Here is a 20,452-nt window from a genome sequence, read left to right as displayed (position 1 = left end):
TACCGTTTTAATTAATTCGTTTTTAACCCATTCAGGCCTGACGTCGAAATTTAAAAAAAAAAGTTTTCTAAATCATGACAATTTTCGGAAAGATTTGAGGCACATTTTAACGATTTTTCAAAAATAGCAGACCTACAAGTTCATAGCGCGCCACTCGGTGGCGCGCTATGAGCTTGTAGATCTGCTATTTTTCAATAGCTAAATTATAACAATGTTTAAAACGCTAACGCTAACGTGACATGGATGCGTTCCAGGTCTCAATGGATTAATTAGTTCTGTGCCACTAGGTGTTAGCATTAGTGTAGTTAACCTGTGCCAGCGCCTGCGTTCACTTTAAGAGGATCATTTTCATCCCCGCTGTAAAAGGTAAACAGTGTGCGCTAAATAGCCAATCCTTAGAGTGAGAGTGAGCAGGGGGGGGGGCTCACTCTCACTCTGAGGATTGGCTATTTAGCGCAATCATAATCATCACAATCACAATCATAGGCGCCGGAGAGGGGGTCATTTGGGTCTGAAATTCTCTGAATGACTGCTCTATAATATTTATTCTTCGGCGCTGGTGGTCTCTCTCTAGCACCGCTCCCATTTTGTTGCGCAATCGTTGTTGTGTATTGGCTGCCGCTGCATGCTTGCCTCTCGGAGCAATGATCATTCTGGCCATATAGCCAACCCTACGTGCAGTAACGTGTATCCCTATGGACCTGAGTCTGCTAATAAAGTTGAATTGAATTAACTGCAGTTGCTCTCTATTCTCAACTCTCGATCTCGAATATTGTCCCCCCACTTTTTACGTCCCGAGAGGGCTAGACGGCGCCACACTAGTAATGCAAATGTGTGCGTGCTTGTGTGTGCATGTGCGTGCACACATGCATGCTTTATATTGACATTGGCATGCTGTCACTTGTCCCGTGTCATCTCCTGACCCTGGTTTGACAGAAGATCATCCCTCTCTGACCATTAACTCTGGCTCCATGTTAATATTCCCATCACATCTGCAGCTGGTAAAGGCTCTATGCACACGGAATAACTCTTCCTACTGTTAGCAATGATACTAATGAAGGCTCTGTTCCATTTTGGTCAAATGGAGTCAGTGTTAATGATACTAATGAAGGTTCTGTTCCATTCTGGTCAAACAGAGTCAGTGTTAATGATACTAATGAAGGCTCTGTTCCATTCTGGTCAAACAGAGTCAGTGTTAATGATGGCTCTGTTCCATTCTGGTCTAACAGAGTCAGTGTTAATGATACTAATGAAGGCTCTGTTCCATTCTGGTCAAACAGAGACAGGGTGCTGCTATTGTGCATGTTGGCTCACTGGAAACACTCTGCTATACCAGTGGGTCTCAAAGTGTCAAGGTTGGGTTCCAAATGGTCACTTGGTTCCATTCGTACACTCTCAGAGTTATGGGGGCCCTTCAAATGAAAAAGTTTGAGAACCACTGTAGACTAAATGGAACAGAGCCTTAATTGCGAACGCAGTGATTGCGAACGCAGTGATTGCGAACGCAGTGAGCATTTACTATGAGACCCAGCAGATCATGTCTGTGTGTCTGTCTGTGTGTCACGCTGTAACACCACCCGCCCACCACCAGAGGGCGCAGCTGTATCACACACAAAAACACACACACACATGCACGCACACACACACACACACACACATGCACGCACGCACGCAGGAAGGAAAAACTTTAAAAGGAAAAACTTAACTTAAAAAAAAAACTTAAAAAGGAAAAACTTTAAAAGAAAAAACTTAACTTAAAAAAAAATCTTAAACACAAAAAAAAGAGAACTTAAAAAAAACCTTAAAAAATTACGTAATTTATTCTAATTGTTGTTTTTGCAATTTACGAGCTGCGTTCACTTCCCGCGTTCGCGCGTCTTACTTGTTAGTATCGTCAGTAACATCCAGTAGGAAGTAGGGAAGGGTCCGGAAGTAGGAAGAGTTATTCTGTGTGCATAAGCCTATTCTCACTGACCAGAACCCGGAGCTCTGCCGAATCTAATACCGTATATAATGAGGTAAATAACAATACATTACATATCTCGCTCGTTTAAAATGCTTATAAGCTGGGATTTTATATGTGAAATTGAATGTCTTTAGTTTAGTTTTTATTTTGTATTCGTCACTGAAAGAAGTGCGGTCGACGAACATTTTGGTCATAGTTTTAGCCGGCGACGAAAGTGACACTGGTTGCATGTCCGATCGTACATAGTGTATATACAGCCCTTCTGTTTGAACTGTGGAAAACATCCATATTACGGTGCACGTGTGACAGTGACGTATGCCTCCGTTCAGCACAGGAAGGAACATGCGTCTCAGTTCACTCCCCCCACGTTGCAGCCAGTCCTGCACTGTGGCATGCCATGTGGAAGTCATTACAGACACCACTTGTGCTGTTGCAAATAGGTACATATACACGTGTGCGTGCGTGCGTGCGTGCGTGCGTGCGTGCGTGCGTGCGTGCGTGCGTGCGTGCGCGCAGAAAGGGTTTGCTGACGTTTATCGACATACACATGTCTGTTACTCTAAATGCTCATGTGAGTCTAAAAATATCTCCCATCATGGATGACATCACCTGCATCCTGGCCACTTCTCTAACACACACACACACACACACACACACACACACACAAACACACACACAGTGTAAACAACACGCATGCACACGTGTATATGTACCTATTTGCAACAGCGCGAGTGCATTCATAGTGTCTAAGTAATAGGCATGTAACGATTCACTCAACTCACGATACGATTCGTATCACGATATTAGGTTCACGATTTTTTACGATATTAAAATATATATATATTTTTAAGAAAAATTACCGTTTTTTCAATTTTATATAATTTATCTTCCCCCCCCCTGAGATTTTTTATTTAACTACATTGCAAAAAAGTAGCATTACTTTTGACAGTGCAGAAACATAATTGCCTTCCATCATCACCTGGGCACAGTCACAGACACACACAGCTCCCCTCTACAGTGCTCTACTACTGAAAGTGACTATAATTTCTCTCCAAAAGCACTTGAATATGATGGAATATGACTAAAGCTCACATTTCACATCACACACTGGCTGGCTGGCTGTGTCCGAGCACGAAAATAGCGTTTGGTTGGTTTTCACAACCAAGTGTCTGTATATATGATGATTTCAGGTGTGACAGTACAATACAATACAGTACAGTAGAGGGACCCCCACACGGTAACTCTGTCATTTCTCGACCGTTTCGGACGTGGGGCGGCTTGCCGGAACCGGGCCGCCCCCCTAGGCACGTTCCTGTGTGTCTGGAAGTTTCGGGGACCCCCTGGGGACGCACGCCCACACGGAGTTGCACCACTTACTTCACACGCGTGTGATTTTAATGGTGCAGTTGTTTGTGATAGCCATGTTAACGGCTGTCATCCAGCTCTGTTTTACGGTATCGTAACTCGGCAAGAGTGCCGTTCAGACTGGGCAATGTGCCATATATATTCATGAGAAATATAAGAAGCAATAATTCACCGAAATGATGTCCTCTGTGTCCTCCTTTATCCTGGCGTGTCTGGCGAAGACATCCTGAAAACATGGAATTATGGTTGAGAAGGTTGAGAAAATGGGACTCTGAATGTTTAGTGACTGATTATGGTTATGTTTAGCAGCGCAACAGTCAGCCAAACTAATTATGGTTATGTTTAGCAGCGCAACAGTCAGCCAAACTAATCGTTTGATTTGACTATTTATATTTTCATAAAATAATCCATATACAAAAATAACCCCAAAAGAACATTTTTTTTTGTTTGGTTTCGCATTGACTTATTGGAAAATGAAACAAAACAAGAAATGATATAAAATCCAAAGATTCACAGGAGGCAGGCAGTGAATCAGAATGTAAGTGTGATTATCAAAAGGTGCTTAACGGAATTAAAAGCTCAGCCTTGAAGTGCAGGAGCACATATACTGCCTATGATAAATAAATACACTTTGTGTCTGTTGGGTGGAAACCGCATAATGTATTTGAATTCTGAGAAGAAAGGAGTTTTGGACATATTATGTCAAACTCCTTTCTTCTCAGAATTCAAATTCCTCTTTGCCTCGTGCACACGCCCACTTTGCCTCGTGCACACGCCCACTTTGCCTCGTGCACACGCCCACGTCGCCTCGTGCACACGCCCACGTCGCCTCGTGCACACGCCCACGTCGCCTCGTGCTCACGCCCACGTCGCCTCGTGCACACGCCCACGTCGCCTCGTGCACACGCCCACTTTGCCTCGTGCACACGCCCACGTCGCCTCGTGCACACGCCCTGCATCGCGATCGTGACGCATTGTGAGCTTGCATATCAGCTATTTTCAAACGTTTCAAATGTATATAATGTTGAAGTGGTTAATGTATGTTTTGTAATAATACAAAGTGTAACTAGTAACTATAGTTTTCAAATAAATGTAGTGGAGTAAAACTACAAATATTTGGATCCGAGATGTAGTGGAGTAAAAGTATTGGAAATTGGAAATACTCAAGTAAAGTACAGTACAATACCTCAAACTTGTACTCAAAAACAGTGCAGTACTTGGCTACTTTCCACCACTGGTCCAGTGTCATTATTTATTGTTTTCCAAGTGCTTCTTGAACCGTGTGATTAATCGAAAAGCAATGGATGGAATAAATGCTAGTCTAATGGATGGTCGCAGCCCTAGAGAGAGAGAGAGAGAGATTGTGGATGATATGAGAGGATTTACGTTCATTAGTTCCATACTCTCTGTACTACAGTACTTGAAGCTGTGTTGCGTAGCATTAATAGCATTAATATTACAAAGTGAGACCAATAAATAAGAAACTTAACGTGTATTACATTTACGTCCATTAATTGATCATTAAAACCTGACCACTTGGCCTGGGCCGGCCTAGCGATCCAGGCACCTCCGCTGGTAATCCAGCCTGACAAGTGCGTCCAATCCTGACGGACTTTCTCTCCCCGTTTCCTGTCAACTTACTGTGTATCAATAAAGGCAGAAATGACCCATTTTAGTTTTAGTCATATTTGATTCATATGAAAAGTTGTAGTTTTAGTCTGGTTTTAGTCAATTAAATACAATATAGTATAGTATTTTGGCAGGCCTCGATGGCATTGAAATGCCCTGTGTGCCGAAAATAGCCGATCTACAAGCTCACAACGTGTCGTGCTGCGACACATTGTGAGCTTGTAGATCGGCTGTTTTCGGAGAGTGACACCTGTACACAACCAAGTATAAAATGTATGTTCTTAGTTCTACTGGATCTCTTCTCCACTAGTCCCTCCTATAACATTATAGTCTATTGTTATTTGTTGACGAAATTGTCAGTATATTTTGTCTTAGTTTTAGTGCATTATAGCTTATTTTTTATTTAGTTTTCATCAGTTTCAATAAAATAAGGTAGTCGATGAACATTTTTCGTCATAGATTTACTCAACGAGATCAACAAATCAAGTGTGTTGTTAAACTCTGGCTTACTACTACCACCTGAGCAGGGCCCAAACTAGGTAAACATCTGAATCCAAACCTTAGCTAAGTGGAAACAAATCCTGAACTTTACAAATACTAGCGCGATTCACACTTCTAAATTCTGAGTGCCGGGGCCTGTACCAGTTATTTTGTAACACACTGTATATTGATTGTTGTTTTTTAGTTTTCCAGGGCCTGTACCAATTAGGTTGTAACAAATAATGTTGTATTGTGTGCTTTTTGCCGTACAGGAGGCTCAGGAAATGGTGCTGCTCAAGTTTAAGCCGGAGCTGCCTCCTCCCATGAGCAGACCCTCCATGGAGCAGCTGTCCCACCTTATCAAGAGCAACATGAACTACCCCGAGACCTACACCCACCCCTTCACCACCCAGAGGTAACCCTAATCCTACACTCACCCCTTCACCACCCAGAGGTAACCCTAATCCTACACTCACCCCTTCACCACCCAGAGGTAACCCTAATCCTACACTCACCCCTTCACCACCCAGAGGTAACCCTGATCCTACACTCACCCCTTCACCACCCAGAGGTAACCCTAATCCTACACTCACCCCTTCACCACCCAGAGTTAACCCTAATGCTACACTCACCCCTTCACCACCCAGAGGTAACCCTGATCCTACACTCACCCCTTCACCACCCAGAGGTAACCCTGATCCTACACTCACCCCTTCACCACCCAGAGGTAACCCTGATCCTACACTCACCCCTTCACCACCCAGAGGTAACCCTAATCCTACACTCACCCCTTCACCACCCAGAGGTAACCCTAATGCTACACTCACCCATTCACCACCCAGAGGTAACCCTAACCCTACACTCACCCCTTCACCACCCAGAGGTAACCCTAATGCTACACTCACCCCTTCACCACCCAGAGGTAACCCTAATGCTACACTCACCCCTTCACCACCCAGAGGTAACCCCTAATGCTACACTCACCCCTTCACCACCCAGAGGTAACCCTAATCCTACACTCACCCCTTCACCACCCAGAGGTAACCCTGATCCTACACTCACCCCTTCACCACCCAGAGTTAACCCTAATGCTACACTCACCCCTTCACCACCCAGAGGTAACCCTAATGCTACACTCACCCCTTCACCACCCAGAGGTAACCCTAATGCTACACTCACCCCTTCACCACCCAGAGGTAACCCTAATCCTACACTCACCCCTTCACCACCCAGAGGTAACCCTGATCCTACACTCACCCCTTCACCACCCAGAGGTAACCCTGATCCTACACTCACCCCTTCACCACCCAGAGTTAACCCTAATGCTACACTCACCCCTTCACCACCCAGAGGTAACCCTAATGCTACACTCACCCCTTCACCACCCAGAGGTAACCCTAATCCTACACTCACCCCTTCACCACCCAGAGTTAACCCTGACCCTAATCCTACACTCACCCCTCCACCACCCAGAGTTAACCCTGACCCTAATCCTACACTCACCCCTTCACCACCCAGAGTTAACCCTGACCCTAATCCTACACTCACCCCTTCACCACCCAGAGTTAACCCTGACCCTAATCCTACACTCACCCCTTCACCACCCAGAGTTAACCCTGACCCTAATCCTACACTCACCCCTTCACCACCCAGAGTTAACCCTGACCCTAATCCTACATTTAAAAAAATCCTACATTTAAAAATAAAAAAGGTGTTTTGATCCACTCTGTCTCGGAATCTGGCATCCATCTTGGGGCGGGGGGGCGGTAGGTGGCGAGTGCCAGCTAAATGTGCAACATGAGTAGAGAAGACCTCTTCTTGTTGTGCCTGAAAGTGAAAGTACTCAAACCCCCGGCTCTGCTGAGGCTCACAGAGGCCTACTAGCGATGCGGTCATTGTTTTGATTAGCGGGAGCTCGAATTAATGTTTTATTAGGCTCCGATCATGCCTACTTCATCTCATTATGAGCCATAATGTCAATAAAGGCGGCATGCAGGTGTGCACCTGGGGATTTTGGCTGTTTCTTACATGGACTACATGGTGGCTAGCAACAGAGCTAAAATCATTTTAACGCTAATTTATCAAATCCCTGGCTACCTGTGCAAAGGTAAATTAATCTCGGTATCTCGGGCATGGCTCCAGAGGAGTTAAGTTAGAACACATCTTTATCTCTAAATTCTGAGTTCTTACTCCATATTCATATGAAACTGCCTGCCCAGTGCCCACCACTGCTGCGGAGGTCGTCAGGAGACAGGAGATTGAGAATAATAGCGTGCTTGTTAGTCTGCTCGTCTGGATTAAAATAGATAACGACTTGGGACCTTTTTGTTCATGACATCGGTAAATCCTCCCCTAAATACATAAAATTGATATCGACTTTGGAACATTTTGTTCATGACATCAGTAAATCCTTCCCAAACACGCGATTCCCGCGTCAGTTAGCATTATTTTGGCAAATGACATTGTCATCGTAGCCTGTTTCTTTTTTTCTTTTTACCTGCCTTTTCTCACGTTTGGTCGATTTATTTACGTGACATAGTGACGTTATTGCGACCGCAAATGCGACGGCCCGTCTAAAACATAATCTTTGATTAGAATTGGACGGAATGATTTAGATCAAGAGTTATTCACGTTTTAAGATTTTTGATCTGATCCACCAAAATGGGGGGGAACATTTTGGATGACGGACCAACCGGAAATGACATCGAATGTTGCCCAACAGACACTCCCAGCCTGTGGAGCGATGCGATCGGTTTTGATATCAATACATCTTCATCCTTTTATTATTCTCTGTCCTGAGCACTGGGCGTTACTATTTGATAGGACGGAGAACTCCGTTTATGCCGCTCAGGGTGTTAATAACACGTTGCACCGTGATACATTGTTGGCTTGTAGATCTGTTATTTTTGTTTTGTTTTTTTCCACGACTGACTGTGTGTGTGTGCGTGCGTGCGTGCGTGCGTGCGTGCGTGCGTGCGTGCGTGCGTGCGTGCCTTCCTCAGCCTCTGTGTGGTTCCAGTGAGTCTCACCCTGTCCAACTGTTCCTCGCTGCAAGTCGATGTCATCATCGACCTCCGACACAAAACATCCAGGTAAATAAATGTCAGTTGAAAGTCAGTGGAAGTGGTTATGATGACGTCCAGTGGAAGTGGTTATGATGACGTACAGTGGAAGTGGTTATGATGACGTACAGTGGAAGTGGTTATGATGACGTACAGTGGAAGTGGTTATGATGACGTACAGTGGAAGTGGTTATGATGACGTACAGTGGAAGTGGTTATGATGACGTACAGTGGAAGTGGTTATGATGACGTACAGTGGAAGTGGTTATGATGACGTACAGTGGAAGTGATTATGATGACGTACAGTGGAAGTGGTTATGATGACGTACAGTGGAAGTGATTATGATGACGTACAGTATATTCAGTGGTTATGATGACGTACAGTGGAAGTGGTTATGATGACGTACAGTGGAAGTGGTTATGATGACGTACAGTGGAAGTGGTTATGATGACGTACAGTGGAAGTGGTTATGATGACGTACAGTGGAAGTGGTTATGATGACGTACAGTGGAAGTGGTTATGATGACGTACAGTGGAAGTGGTTATGATGACGTACAGTGGAAGTGGTTATGATGACGTACAGTATATTCAGTGGTTATGATGACGTACAGTGGAAGTGGTTATGATGACGTACAGTGGAAGTGGTTATGATGACGTACAGTGGAAGTGGTTATGATGACGTACAGTGGAAGTGGTTATGATGACGTACAGTGGAAGTGGTTATGATGACGTACAGTGGAAGTGGTTATGATGACGTACAGTGGAAGTGGTTATGATGACGTACAGTGGAAGTGGTTATGATGACGTACAGTGGAAGTGGTTATGATGACGTACAGTATATTCAGTGGTTATGATGACGTACAGTGGAAGTGGTTATGATGACGTACAGTGGAAGTGGTTATGATGACGTACAGTGGAAGTGGTTATGATGACGTACAGTGGAAGTGGTTATGATGACGTACAGTGGAAGTGGTTATGATGACGTACAGTGGAAGTGGTTATGATGACGTACAGTGGAAGTGGTTATGATGACGTACAGTGGAAGTGGTTATGATGACGTACAGTAGAAGTGGTTATGATGACGTACAGTGGAAGTGGTTATGATGACGTACAGTGGAAGTGGTTATGATGACGTACAGTGGAAGTGGTTATGATGACGTACAGTGGAAGTGGTTATGATGACGTACAGTGGAAGTGGTTATGATGACGTACAGTGGAAGTGGTTATGATGACGTACAGTAGAAGTGGTTATGATGACGTACAGTGGAAGTGGTTATGATGACGTACAGTGGAAGTGGTTATGATGACGTACAGTGGAAGTGGTTATGATGACGTACAGTAGAAGTGGTTATGATGACGTACAGTGGAAGTGGTTATGATGACGTACAGTGGAAGTGGTTATGATGACGTACAGTAGAAGTGGTTATGATGACGTACAGTGGAAGTGGTTATGATGACGTACAGTGGAAGTGGTTATGATGACGTACAGTGGAAGTGGTTATGATGACGTACAGTGGAAGTGGTTATGATGACGTACAGTGGAAGTGGTTATGATGACGTACAGTGGAAGTGGTTATGATGACGTACAGTGGAAGTGGTTATGATGACGTACAGTGGAAGTGGTTATGATGACGTACAGTGGAAGTGGTTATGATGACGTACAGTGGAAGTGGTTATGATGACGTACAGTGGAAGTGGTTATGATGACGTACAGTGGAAGTGGTTATGATGACGTACAGTGGAAGTGGTTATGATGACGTACAGTGGAAGTGGTTATGATGACGTACAGTAGAAGTGGTTATGACGACGTACAGTAGAAGTGGTTATGATGACGTACAGTGGAAGTGGTTATGATGACGTACAGTAGAAGTGGTTATGATGACGTACAGTGGAAGTGGTTATGATGACGTACAGTGGAAGTGGTTATGATGACGTACAGTATATTCAGTGGTTATGATGACGTACAGTATATTCAGTGGTTATGATGACGTACAGTGGAAGTGGTTATGATGACGTACAGTGGAAGTGGTTATGATGACGTACAGTGGAAGTGGTTATGATGACGTACAGTGGAAGTGGTTATGATGACGTACAGTGGAAGTGGTTATGATGACGTACAGTGGAAGTGGTTATGATGACGTACAGTGGAAGTGGTTATGATGACGTACAGTGGAAGTGGTTATGATGACGTACAGTGGAAGTGGTTATGATGACGTACAGTATATTTTGGACTCTGTCAGGAGGTCAAACTCAGACAATAGAGACACCAAGAAACCTCTATTTCCCCAGAAAAAGAATGAAGGTAAGAGGTTTCTGTCGGGAATGATTGTTAACCCATTTTGACCTGAGATCAGATTCTATAAATGTCTTCTACATCCTGACAGTTTTCTGAAATAGCTATGTTTCTATGTCAGTCGTTCATTTTTCAAAAATAGCAGACCTACAAGCTCGTAGCGCGCCACTCGGTGGCGCGCTATGAGCTTGTAGATCTGCTATTTTTCAATAGCTAAAGCATAACATAATGCTAACACCAAAAAGGGTTCCCGCCCCAAAATGGGTTTAATTGCTGCAGCAGTTGAAGAAGACACACGCTTACACTTTTGCCCTGTCGATTTGCCCTCGGGTGATTTCACTGTTTCGAACTTCTCTGTCAGGCTTTTCAAAATGCCTACAAAGAAATGAAGTCCAAAAATGTTCATCCTGTCAAAAGTGGCTTGCCATTCATTATCGATGGCATTTAATGTTTGTGTTAGGACAATGTTTGTGTTTACATAGTCAAATACATATTCATTTAGGGGTCCTTGAATGGAGAGAGCCATTGCAAAACAGACATCATATTAAGCCCTTCACTAAGTCCCACCCACTCCACTCTCTACAAATTATCTTAAGTACAGTAACAAAGAAATTGTACTTCGTTACTTTACACCACTGCATAAAACTTCCCAAACTCCCAGAACTCCCTTTCTTACATAATATAATATTTGATGTTTTGGTATAAAAAAATGTCTTCAAAGTTATTAGTGTAATTTTATAAATTTGCAGATACCCTGTATATTCACTTAATACTGTATTTTGGTTTGTTTACTGTGAGAAAACAATGTTTCACATTCATATGGGGACCCAAAACATCATCTAGCCCCAGTTTCGGAACCACTGAACTAGGGCTGTCACGATTACGAGTAGCGCCCTACGAGCTTGTAGGTCTATTTTTGAAAAATCGTGAAAATGTGGCACAAATCTTTGAATATATATTCTTTCAGAAGACTTTTTATTCGATGTCAGGCCTAAATGGGTTAAGTTGACGATTAATTGTCACACAGATAATAGCGATCAACGATTTAATTGTTTTTGGCGTTGCAAATTGGAACATTACATTTACATTACATTTCTGTGTGGCTTTTAGGCTCCATAATAAAGAAAAGTGCACAGGACAGATATGACAATAACTGAAATATACCAAGAAAATACTGGCATTTTTATACATTTTAAATAAAAAATATATATACAATGGAGCCCTGGCACTTATGGTTTATATATATATATATATATATATATATATATATATATATATATATATATAGCTGTTCTACAAGCTTACAACTTGTAAATTCATTGAAAATGAATTGCGAGCTACTCTGCACACACTTCACACACTTCACAACAAGTCATAATAACAAAACAACAATAGAGGGTATGCGCATGCCTCTGTGGGGGGTATTTATATGCAAATATCATGACCAATGGCATTGCAAGACTAAACAATGAACATCAATGATGATGTTTAGGTGAAAAAAGAGAAAAAATTATAATAATTAATTAAATTAAAAATGTTACTGAGAAGCATCGTTGGGTCTTACAGGGTTAAAGTGAATGGCACATCGAGTGGCAAAGCAACAGGAAAAGTGAGTTTAACATCGTTTAATGTTGTTTAATGCAGTCAGATAGGACTTTTCTGTTTGGATGTATGGGCTGTCAAGGCCAGAAAAATAGTTTCTTGCCACTTAGTAGGTGTTCCCACATAACTTCCAGGTATGATGATGATGTCATGCACATAACCTCTATAGCCAAGAATGTTCCCAGCAGCAGGTATGATCAGATGGTATGTGGCGCACAGTGCACAGCTGTACATGTACTCTACAAACCCACTACAAAGAAGGTTTACACAACACACTATTTAACCAATCAAAACCGGGAAAGCATCTGTGTGATTTATTTTTTTGATTATTATTTGCGTCTATTCAAAAATAGCAGATCTAAAAGTGTGAGAACTAGTGATTTATTTGTAGAATCCGCCTCACTCAGGCCTTAATGGGTTAAACCCCACAGGGGACTAAATCAATAAAGCAGGGGGGGGACAAAATGATGTTGTTTTTTTTGTCTAAGGAGTAGTTGGCTTCTCTAACCACTGGAAGGTTAGCGTTCCAGAGACAGGGCGACACGACGTGTGAATGCTCTGCCCCCAGAGCATTCTTTTTTATTGGACATCGTGACCGTCGAAGTATTGTGAAAGAAATGTTGTATTCATTCATTTGTTCTTATTTTTGCCCTCAAATGTCACACCCACACACATGCCAGTGTGACTGACGGCCGCCATGGATTCAAATGAAAAATGATGAAAAATGCTACCTTTTAGTCAGAATAACTTCCAAAAACATCTAAGTGTACTTAACTTTAATCCTCTGCGATTCGCTGGTGAATTATTGAAGTATTTGGCTTCTGTAACCAATAGCGGCGGCTGGCCCACCTTGAATTTCCCCCGAAGGCCCACTGCTCAGCCTGCCTCTGGTCATCAGTATTGTCTATTTATGTCACTGATTCTCAAGGTGGTCCCCTGCTAAATGATGGAGAGTTGGTAACCAAATGGACCCTTAAAGGGCCACTTCACCCCTTTTGCAACCAGATCTAGTCGCCCACAGGGGCGTGTGCAGAAACCGAGCACACGCGCAACAATTTCACGGGACCGCACCCGTAAAAATAGGCTCGCTCCTCAATTTCTCAGCGCGTCCAAAATAAACGCAAGCCTCTCATTAAAATGTAATTACTAGGCGCGTCAGTTGCTCCCTGTCTGAAAAGGCCTTAACACGGAGCCCGCCAGAAACGGCGAACACGGAGGGTTAAATTAGTACCCTAGCCCGCCAAACACGAGACTCTCGTTTTCCAGGGCTTGTATTATTTAATCCATGTTTTAATCCGATCGTATCGTTAGCTACTGTTTGCTAACGCAACAACACAAAGTGGGACAGTGGCCCCGGCCATTTTGAAGATGCGCGCGCATCCACATTCTCCTGTAAATGCAGATCAGCTCTCATGTCAGAGTGATTGACAGGAGAGATTATAAGAGGAGCAGAGTTTGTACCACCAGAAAGAAGACCTGTATAGAAGAATGGATATAGTTTCTCAGTGAAGGAGCAGCCAGTGGAAGAGTAGAGGTGAAGTCTGGTCTCCACATCATAAAAGGAGACCAGACCCTCCTCATAGTCCACAAACACTCCCACTTTCTGGAGCTTCTCTCTTACAGGGATGAGGACATCATCAGTGTCAGCACAAGCCCAGTACTCATTTCCATTCCACCCTATACCCCAGCAAGCACCGTTAGGTTTCATCCTGTGGATGGACTCTCTGGCCACTCCTATTTCCCAGCTAGTCTTCCCTCCAACCTGGACCTCGTAGTAAAACCTTCCTGTGGAGAAACTTTGTTTTCCTAAGACACAGGGATGATGAGTGAATCTCTCTTTGTTCTTTGGGAGATTCTTCCATACGTCTACATCATGCACTTGTTTCCCATCCTCAGACAGCATGAGTGTGCAGTGTGCTGTATCAGGGTCCAGAGTTACATTCACAGCGTACTGCCGAATTCTCCTCATCTCAGAATCACACAGTTTCTCCATCTCTTCACTGGGTTTGGTTTCTGTCTCTCAAGCTACTGCTCCTCACACTGTGTGGAATCAGCCTTTAAAGCCGTCGAGATGCATGGAATCTTACCTCATCAAAATATGACATCAGGTTCGTCCAAATACGGAGTTCCATCGACACAGCTGTAGACTGGACTCCATGAAGTACTCTGGTCTGAAATATGAACAGACGAACAGACATGGACACAGTGAGATGCCCATATAAGGGAATATGAACATACATGGACACAGTGAGATGCCCTTATAAGGGAATATGAACATACATGGACACAGTGAGATGCCCTTATAAGGGAATATGAACATACATGGACACAGTGAGATGCCCTTATAAGGGAATATGAACATACATGGACACAGTGAGATGCCCTTATAAGGGAATATGAACAGACATGGACACAGTGAGATGCCCTTATAAGGGAATATGAACATACATGGACACAGTGAGATGCCCTTATAAGGGAATATGAACATACATGGACACAGTGAGATGCCCTTATAAGGAAATATGAACAGACATGGACACAGTGAGATGCCCTTATAAGGGAATATGAACATACATGGACACAGTGAGATGCCCTTATAAGGGAATATGAACAGACATGGACACAGTGACATGCCCTTAGAGCAGGGGTGCCCAAAAGGTAGATTGTGATCTACCAGTAGATCACAAAGGCTGTGCAGGTAGATCACATGGTGCACCTACAAATATATCATTTATAAAAAAGGCATATGCCACTTGAATTAAGGCAACTTGACTTGATTGATGCATCAAAAAGGGCCTGTCAGCTCAAACCATAATGCAATATCTTTTTTAGTTTTCAAGAGTGCTGCGCACCAATGTCAGTAGCATTACAAAGTAATATGCCAAAAAAAAAAATCACTATTATATTATATGTAACACTCCCTCTGCCAACCTGGTGAGAGCAACGGACTGACCTTTTCACCTGTCAGGGTGGAGTTTCCCCGTTTGGGCATAGTGCATGGAAGGAACACGTTATTCCAACCAGTTCCTTTTTCCCTCCATCAGGCGCCCCGGCTGACCAGGGGGAGGCAGTATAGAGACCAGGATTACTGCCTTTTTTGTGAGGGTCCCTATACTAGTGCTGCACAATTAATCAAAACAAGATGGAGATCTAGATTCAGACACATGTGCGATCTCATATTTAAAATTGAGCAGGAATCGGACAATAGTTGTCCAAATCATTTTAGTTACTCGTATGTTTTTGGTTACAAGAGAGAGACTTTAAGAGAGGTTTAAGTCAAGCACTTTGATGTTGTTTGTTTAAAGCCACAGTAGTTATGGCTCCAGATTGCAACTGTATATAAAGACTTTAGCTCTCGAGAAGAAAAGGACTGGAGTGAACATCACAGAGATGGACAGAGCTGGTGGTCTGGGACACCTTTCCTATGGCTGTCACTGAATAAATATAAGATGACCAACAATTATTTTCCCAAAATACTCATCATAATGGCGTCACGAACAGGATAAAAAATACTACAGACTATAGACAATCAATATTTTCATGGAACATTTTTCAATCATGTAATCTCAATTGTTGTGGAGGAAAATCGAGATTCACATTTGAGCAAGAATCGTGCAGCACCAGTACCTACCCTAGGGGGACGCGGGCAGAACATGCAAACTCCACACAGAAAGGCCCTTTTGAAGAGAATCTTCTATGTTCTTTGATTTACTCTTTTGATCACCTCTGCTGCTCTCTCTCTGTCTCCCTCCAGCAGTGAGGAGCACCACGCGTCCTTCACGTGGCTGGGCCAGACGCAGTACAAGCTCCCCCTGAAGCCACAGGAAGTGACCCGGCTGGCACTGAGCGCCTGCTTCCTGCAGGCGGGCGTGTACAACCTGGGCACGCCGCGCGTCTTCGCCAGGCTGGCCGCCGTTGGCGGCACCACCACCACCACCACCGGCAGTGAGAGCAGCCAGCAGATCTCCAGTCCGGCGCTCATTGTCATCAACAGCGCCTGAAAAATAAATAAAAACACACACACACAAAAAAGAAACGACGTCGACTGTCCACCGCCGCCGCAAGTCCATGAACTCTTGGTCCTTCTGGGACTTCATAATGTGGGCGATTTATTATTTTGGGGCGCGTGCCGTAAAACAAATGGCCGATCTACAAGCTCCGTGAGCGTGTAGATATCGACGCTGCCGGGAGCAGAAACATCCTATCTCCGTATTCTAACTTTTTCTGTGTGTTTTTGTAAATTAACGCCCTACTTGATCATAGTACAGCGTCACGCAAGAGCAGCAGATCCACAAGCTCAAAACGCGACGCGTTTTGAGCTTGTGGATCTGCTGCTTTTGCCGTTTTTTCCTGAAAAGTAACCGTTTTGGAGATGGGAGGTTTCCACCCGATGGAGACGATATGCTATTTTTTTTAATATATATATATATATAATGAATCAGACCTCGGTACTGTTGGTTTTCTGTCCTAACAGGACGTGATAATGGGGCCCTGTGCGTGGCAGCCATATTGGCACCAAATTTGGAGTGTTAATGACCAAAATAAATAGTGTTAATGTTACTTCCTTAATGGGTGTTACCAATGATTGGGGTTGTGTATCGTTTTCTCTACGGACAAACGCTACACTAAATGGAACTAATGGAGTCTATTTGTATCAAAAAGGAAAATGACCTGGACACTTCAAAAGAGAATACCCACAACTTGGGTGAAGCGGTTGTTGGACCTTTCTTTTTTACCATAATTTGTATCATTGGTCACACCTGTTAAGTAAGTAACATTACACTCAACATTCATGCCAATATGGCTGCCACACAAAGGGCCCATTGTAGTCCAGCATTATCGGGGTCCCACAGGGCTTAGGATGGGGATCCACTGATATTTGCAGATACCGAGAAGGAACCCAGGCTTTGTTTTCAGGATAACTACAGTCGATGGCGTAGCTCCCTGTTGTCCTGCGCCCCAGGCCTTCACTACAACAGGAGCTCCCACAGATGTGACTCCACCACCCCATCTCTTGACTTACTAATTAATATATTCAATACTGGAACGGCGTGGGAAAAGCAGTACCTTTCTTTTCTTTTTTTTGTACCCTGTGATGAATTGTGGAAAAAGCTTTAGTGAAAGCTCATGAAGTTCAAGTGGAAGAGTGAATGTTGGGAGATGTGTCGAGGCTCGTCGGATGCAAGCAGTCAGGAGGTTTAAACGGAACTCACCAGTCAGTCAGTGTCGGAGCGGTCAAGCCGAGCCTCGAGGAGCTTCATCCCGGGTGGCTGTTGTTGTTTTCCGGTGACTGACGAAATGGCATCAGCCAGGGTTACCTCCCCACCATTACAACCTCCATCAATTAATGTATTCTCTCTAGCCTCCCCCCAAAGGCACATAAACATCTCAAACAGAAGCTTGGACTTGACATTCTTTTTCATTTTCGATTTTTGTCACTATACAGGTAAACGTTTCTAGCATGGACGACTCTTGCTACGGTGGCAACTTGTCACTTAAAGAATTCTTGTTTTATGCCTTGTTTTTGTTTTGTCTTCCGACGGTTGGAAGGACTTCCCTGGTTGTGCCGGCTGTCAACACGTTTGACAGTTTTTTTACTGGGCGGGTGGTTATCCTGGAGGGACGGCGCCCCCCCCTGTCAAAACCGCGATGACACTGCATCCTCCTCCGCGCTCCGCTAGTCCTGCAGAACCTGACGATGGATGGATGTATCATACTTCATCGCAACCGACGGCGTCGCTCGCCGATAAGAACTGGGATCACCAAATGGAGACCCCAGTTCTTGTCGGCAAGCGACACCAGAGTATTAATTGGGCGTAAAAGGCCTGACTTTGAAGAAACCATACTGCCCAGTACACCGCTCCCCTGTGTGTGTGTGTGTGTGTGTGTGTGTGTGTGTGTGTGTGTGTGTGTGTGTGTGTGTGTGTGTGTGTGTGTGTGTGTGTGTGTGTGTGTGTGTGTGTGTGTGTGTGTGTGTGTGTGTGTGTGTGTGTGTGTGTCAATAATTGGTGTCCACCAATGCACGCATTTAATTTTCTACAGACGAACTGATCAAAAGCATTATCTGCATCCCCACGCCCCCCATCGGCTCTCTCCCTTTGTGATCCAACCCCGTGATGATGATCATCCATATGTTGTATTTACTCCACTGCTTTTTTCTGAAAATTGTGTATTATATTTATAACAAATTGAGTGTAAATAGAAATATTAAACACACAACAAACAAAAAGGATGTTAACCAATGATATGAAGTCTATGAGGCTGGTCTTAACTTATGAAGTGCGGAAAAAAGGTTTGTGGGATGTGAGATTGGAATGTCTTCAACAATGACAGTGAGTGTGCGTTGTGGGGGGGGGGGGGGGGAACTGTGCAAACTTCATTGAATGATTTGCTTCATCACCAGGACTCCTCTCCATTACATTGTATTTGCTGTACAGTGTATTTAAACTATTAGGAAACCCTTGCTTTTATATTAAATACAGTACATTGATAAGGTGAGTTTCGTGTGTGAAGCCAAGGACTTTTTACCACTTTCAACTTGGTTGGATGATTGAATATTTGCAAAAGGTGCAGTTATACAATGATGCTAAATATGATAACACAAACGTCCTGAGGGCTTGTTTACATTGTGGTCAATTAATCAAGACATAAAGACAATCCTATACAAGAAGTACTGGTGACAGTACTAGGACATGTACTGTATATTTACAGAAAAACAGTTTGCGGGGTAACTTCTTTTGTCGAGTTAAAAGACTTGTCTACATGCAGTTGCAAATTGCAGAGAGATGCTCTTTTATGGCGGTTTTGAATCAGGGTATCCTGGTATCCCCATTATTATTATAGGCAAACATTTGTAGAAATTGAAGATCTACAAGCTCATGTCGCGAGCTTGTAGATCTGCCATTTTTGTATAGCGCTGAAGTGATTGAAACAACCTACTGAGTGTCCACATAATGGCATTCAGCTTGACGTTTCCTCTATCTGTAACAAGAATGGTCAAGAGGTGCACGCACATCCAAAACGGGAAAGAAAGGCAAGGGGAGATACGCACACTGTTTTAAAAGCTCCCAAAATAATGCATTAATAACGGCAGACAAAGCGACTTTGTTTTTATTACATTGGTAGCCAAAGAAAAAAGAAAGGTTTGCCTCCAGGATGGAACATAGGTAGGTAATTTCATCTTTTTGAGTGGTGCAACCACTCCCTTACGGAGCTATGTGTGTGGGTGGGTGGGTGGGTGGGTCTGAGCACGAGAACAGCATGGTTGTTTTTCACTACCTGTGCGCAACCTAACACGCACATTAACTGTATATATGATGATTTCTGGTGTGACGGTTCAGTACAGTAGAGGGACCCCCACACGGTAACTGTCATTTCTCAACCGTTTCGGACGTGGGGCGTCTCGCCGGAACCGGCCCGGCCCCATGGGCGCATTCCTGGGGGTCTGGATGTTCCGGGGACCCCCACATGGTAACTAATTTCTCTACCGTTTGGGTCGTTTGGCGGCTCGCCGGAACCGGGCCAGCACCCTGGCCGTGGTCCTGTGGGTCTGGAACTTCCGGGGACCCCCCGGGACCCCCACATGGAGTTGCACCACTCACTTCACAAGGGTGTGATTGTCTTGTAATTATGAAAGAAGGTAGGGCCCTTACACCATTCTTTTGGTAAAGAATTACTTTATTGAATTAACAAACAACGTTTCGATCTTGGAGTATACTGACCTGACGAATATCTATCAAGATCGAAACGTCATTTGTTAATTCAATAAAGTAATTCTTTACCAAAAGAATGGTGTGCGGGCCCTACCTCCTTCCATAACTGCCTTATTGGCCCTGCACCCACACAGTGAGTGTAAATAGGTATGCTCTGATATTTTCTTGTAATAACATTGTCACCCACTTTAACCGAGAAGCCATCGGCCTTGCTGAGATTACTATTTGATCCAAAGAGAATGGATGCATTTCCCAGGTGTATAATGATAGTTATCAGCGAGCCAGGTGCAGATTATACAGAGTTCAAAGCTAAGATCCTTTTCAACCTGCAATTTGAGACCA

General features: G+C 43.8%; 1 protein-coding gene across 1 annotated transcript in view; it reads left to right on the top strand.

The window, feature by feature from the left end:
* The window catches only part of trappc8 (trafficking protein particle complex subunit 8), a 91,607-nt gene extending 72,852 nt beyond the window's left edge, over positions 1-18,755 (top strand). Inside the window, 3 exon segments of the mRNA XM_079506029.1 lie at positions 5,713-5,855; positions 8,443-8,532; positions 16,153-18,755. Of these exon segments, the coding sequence (XP_079362155.1) occupies positions 5,713-5,855; positions 8,443-8,532; positions 16,153-16,399 (480 nt within the window). The 3' untranslated portion in view covers positions 16,400-18,755.
* Positions 18,756-20,452: the final 1,697 nt, after the last annotated feature.

The sequence above is a fragment of the Electrona antarctica genome, assembly GCF_951216825.1.
Source record: "Electrona antarctica genome assembly, chromosome: 7".
Classification (NCBI taxonomy): Eukaryota; Metazoa; Chordata; class Actinopteri; order Myctophiformes; family Myctophidae; genus Electrona; species Electrona antarctica.
This window is presented reverse-complemented; position numbering and strand designations above follow the sequence as displayed.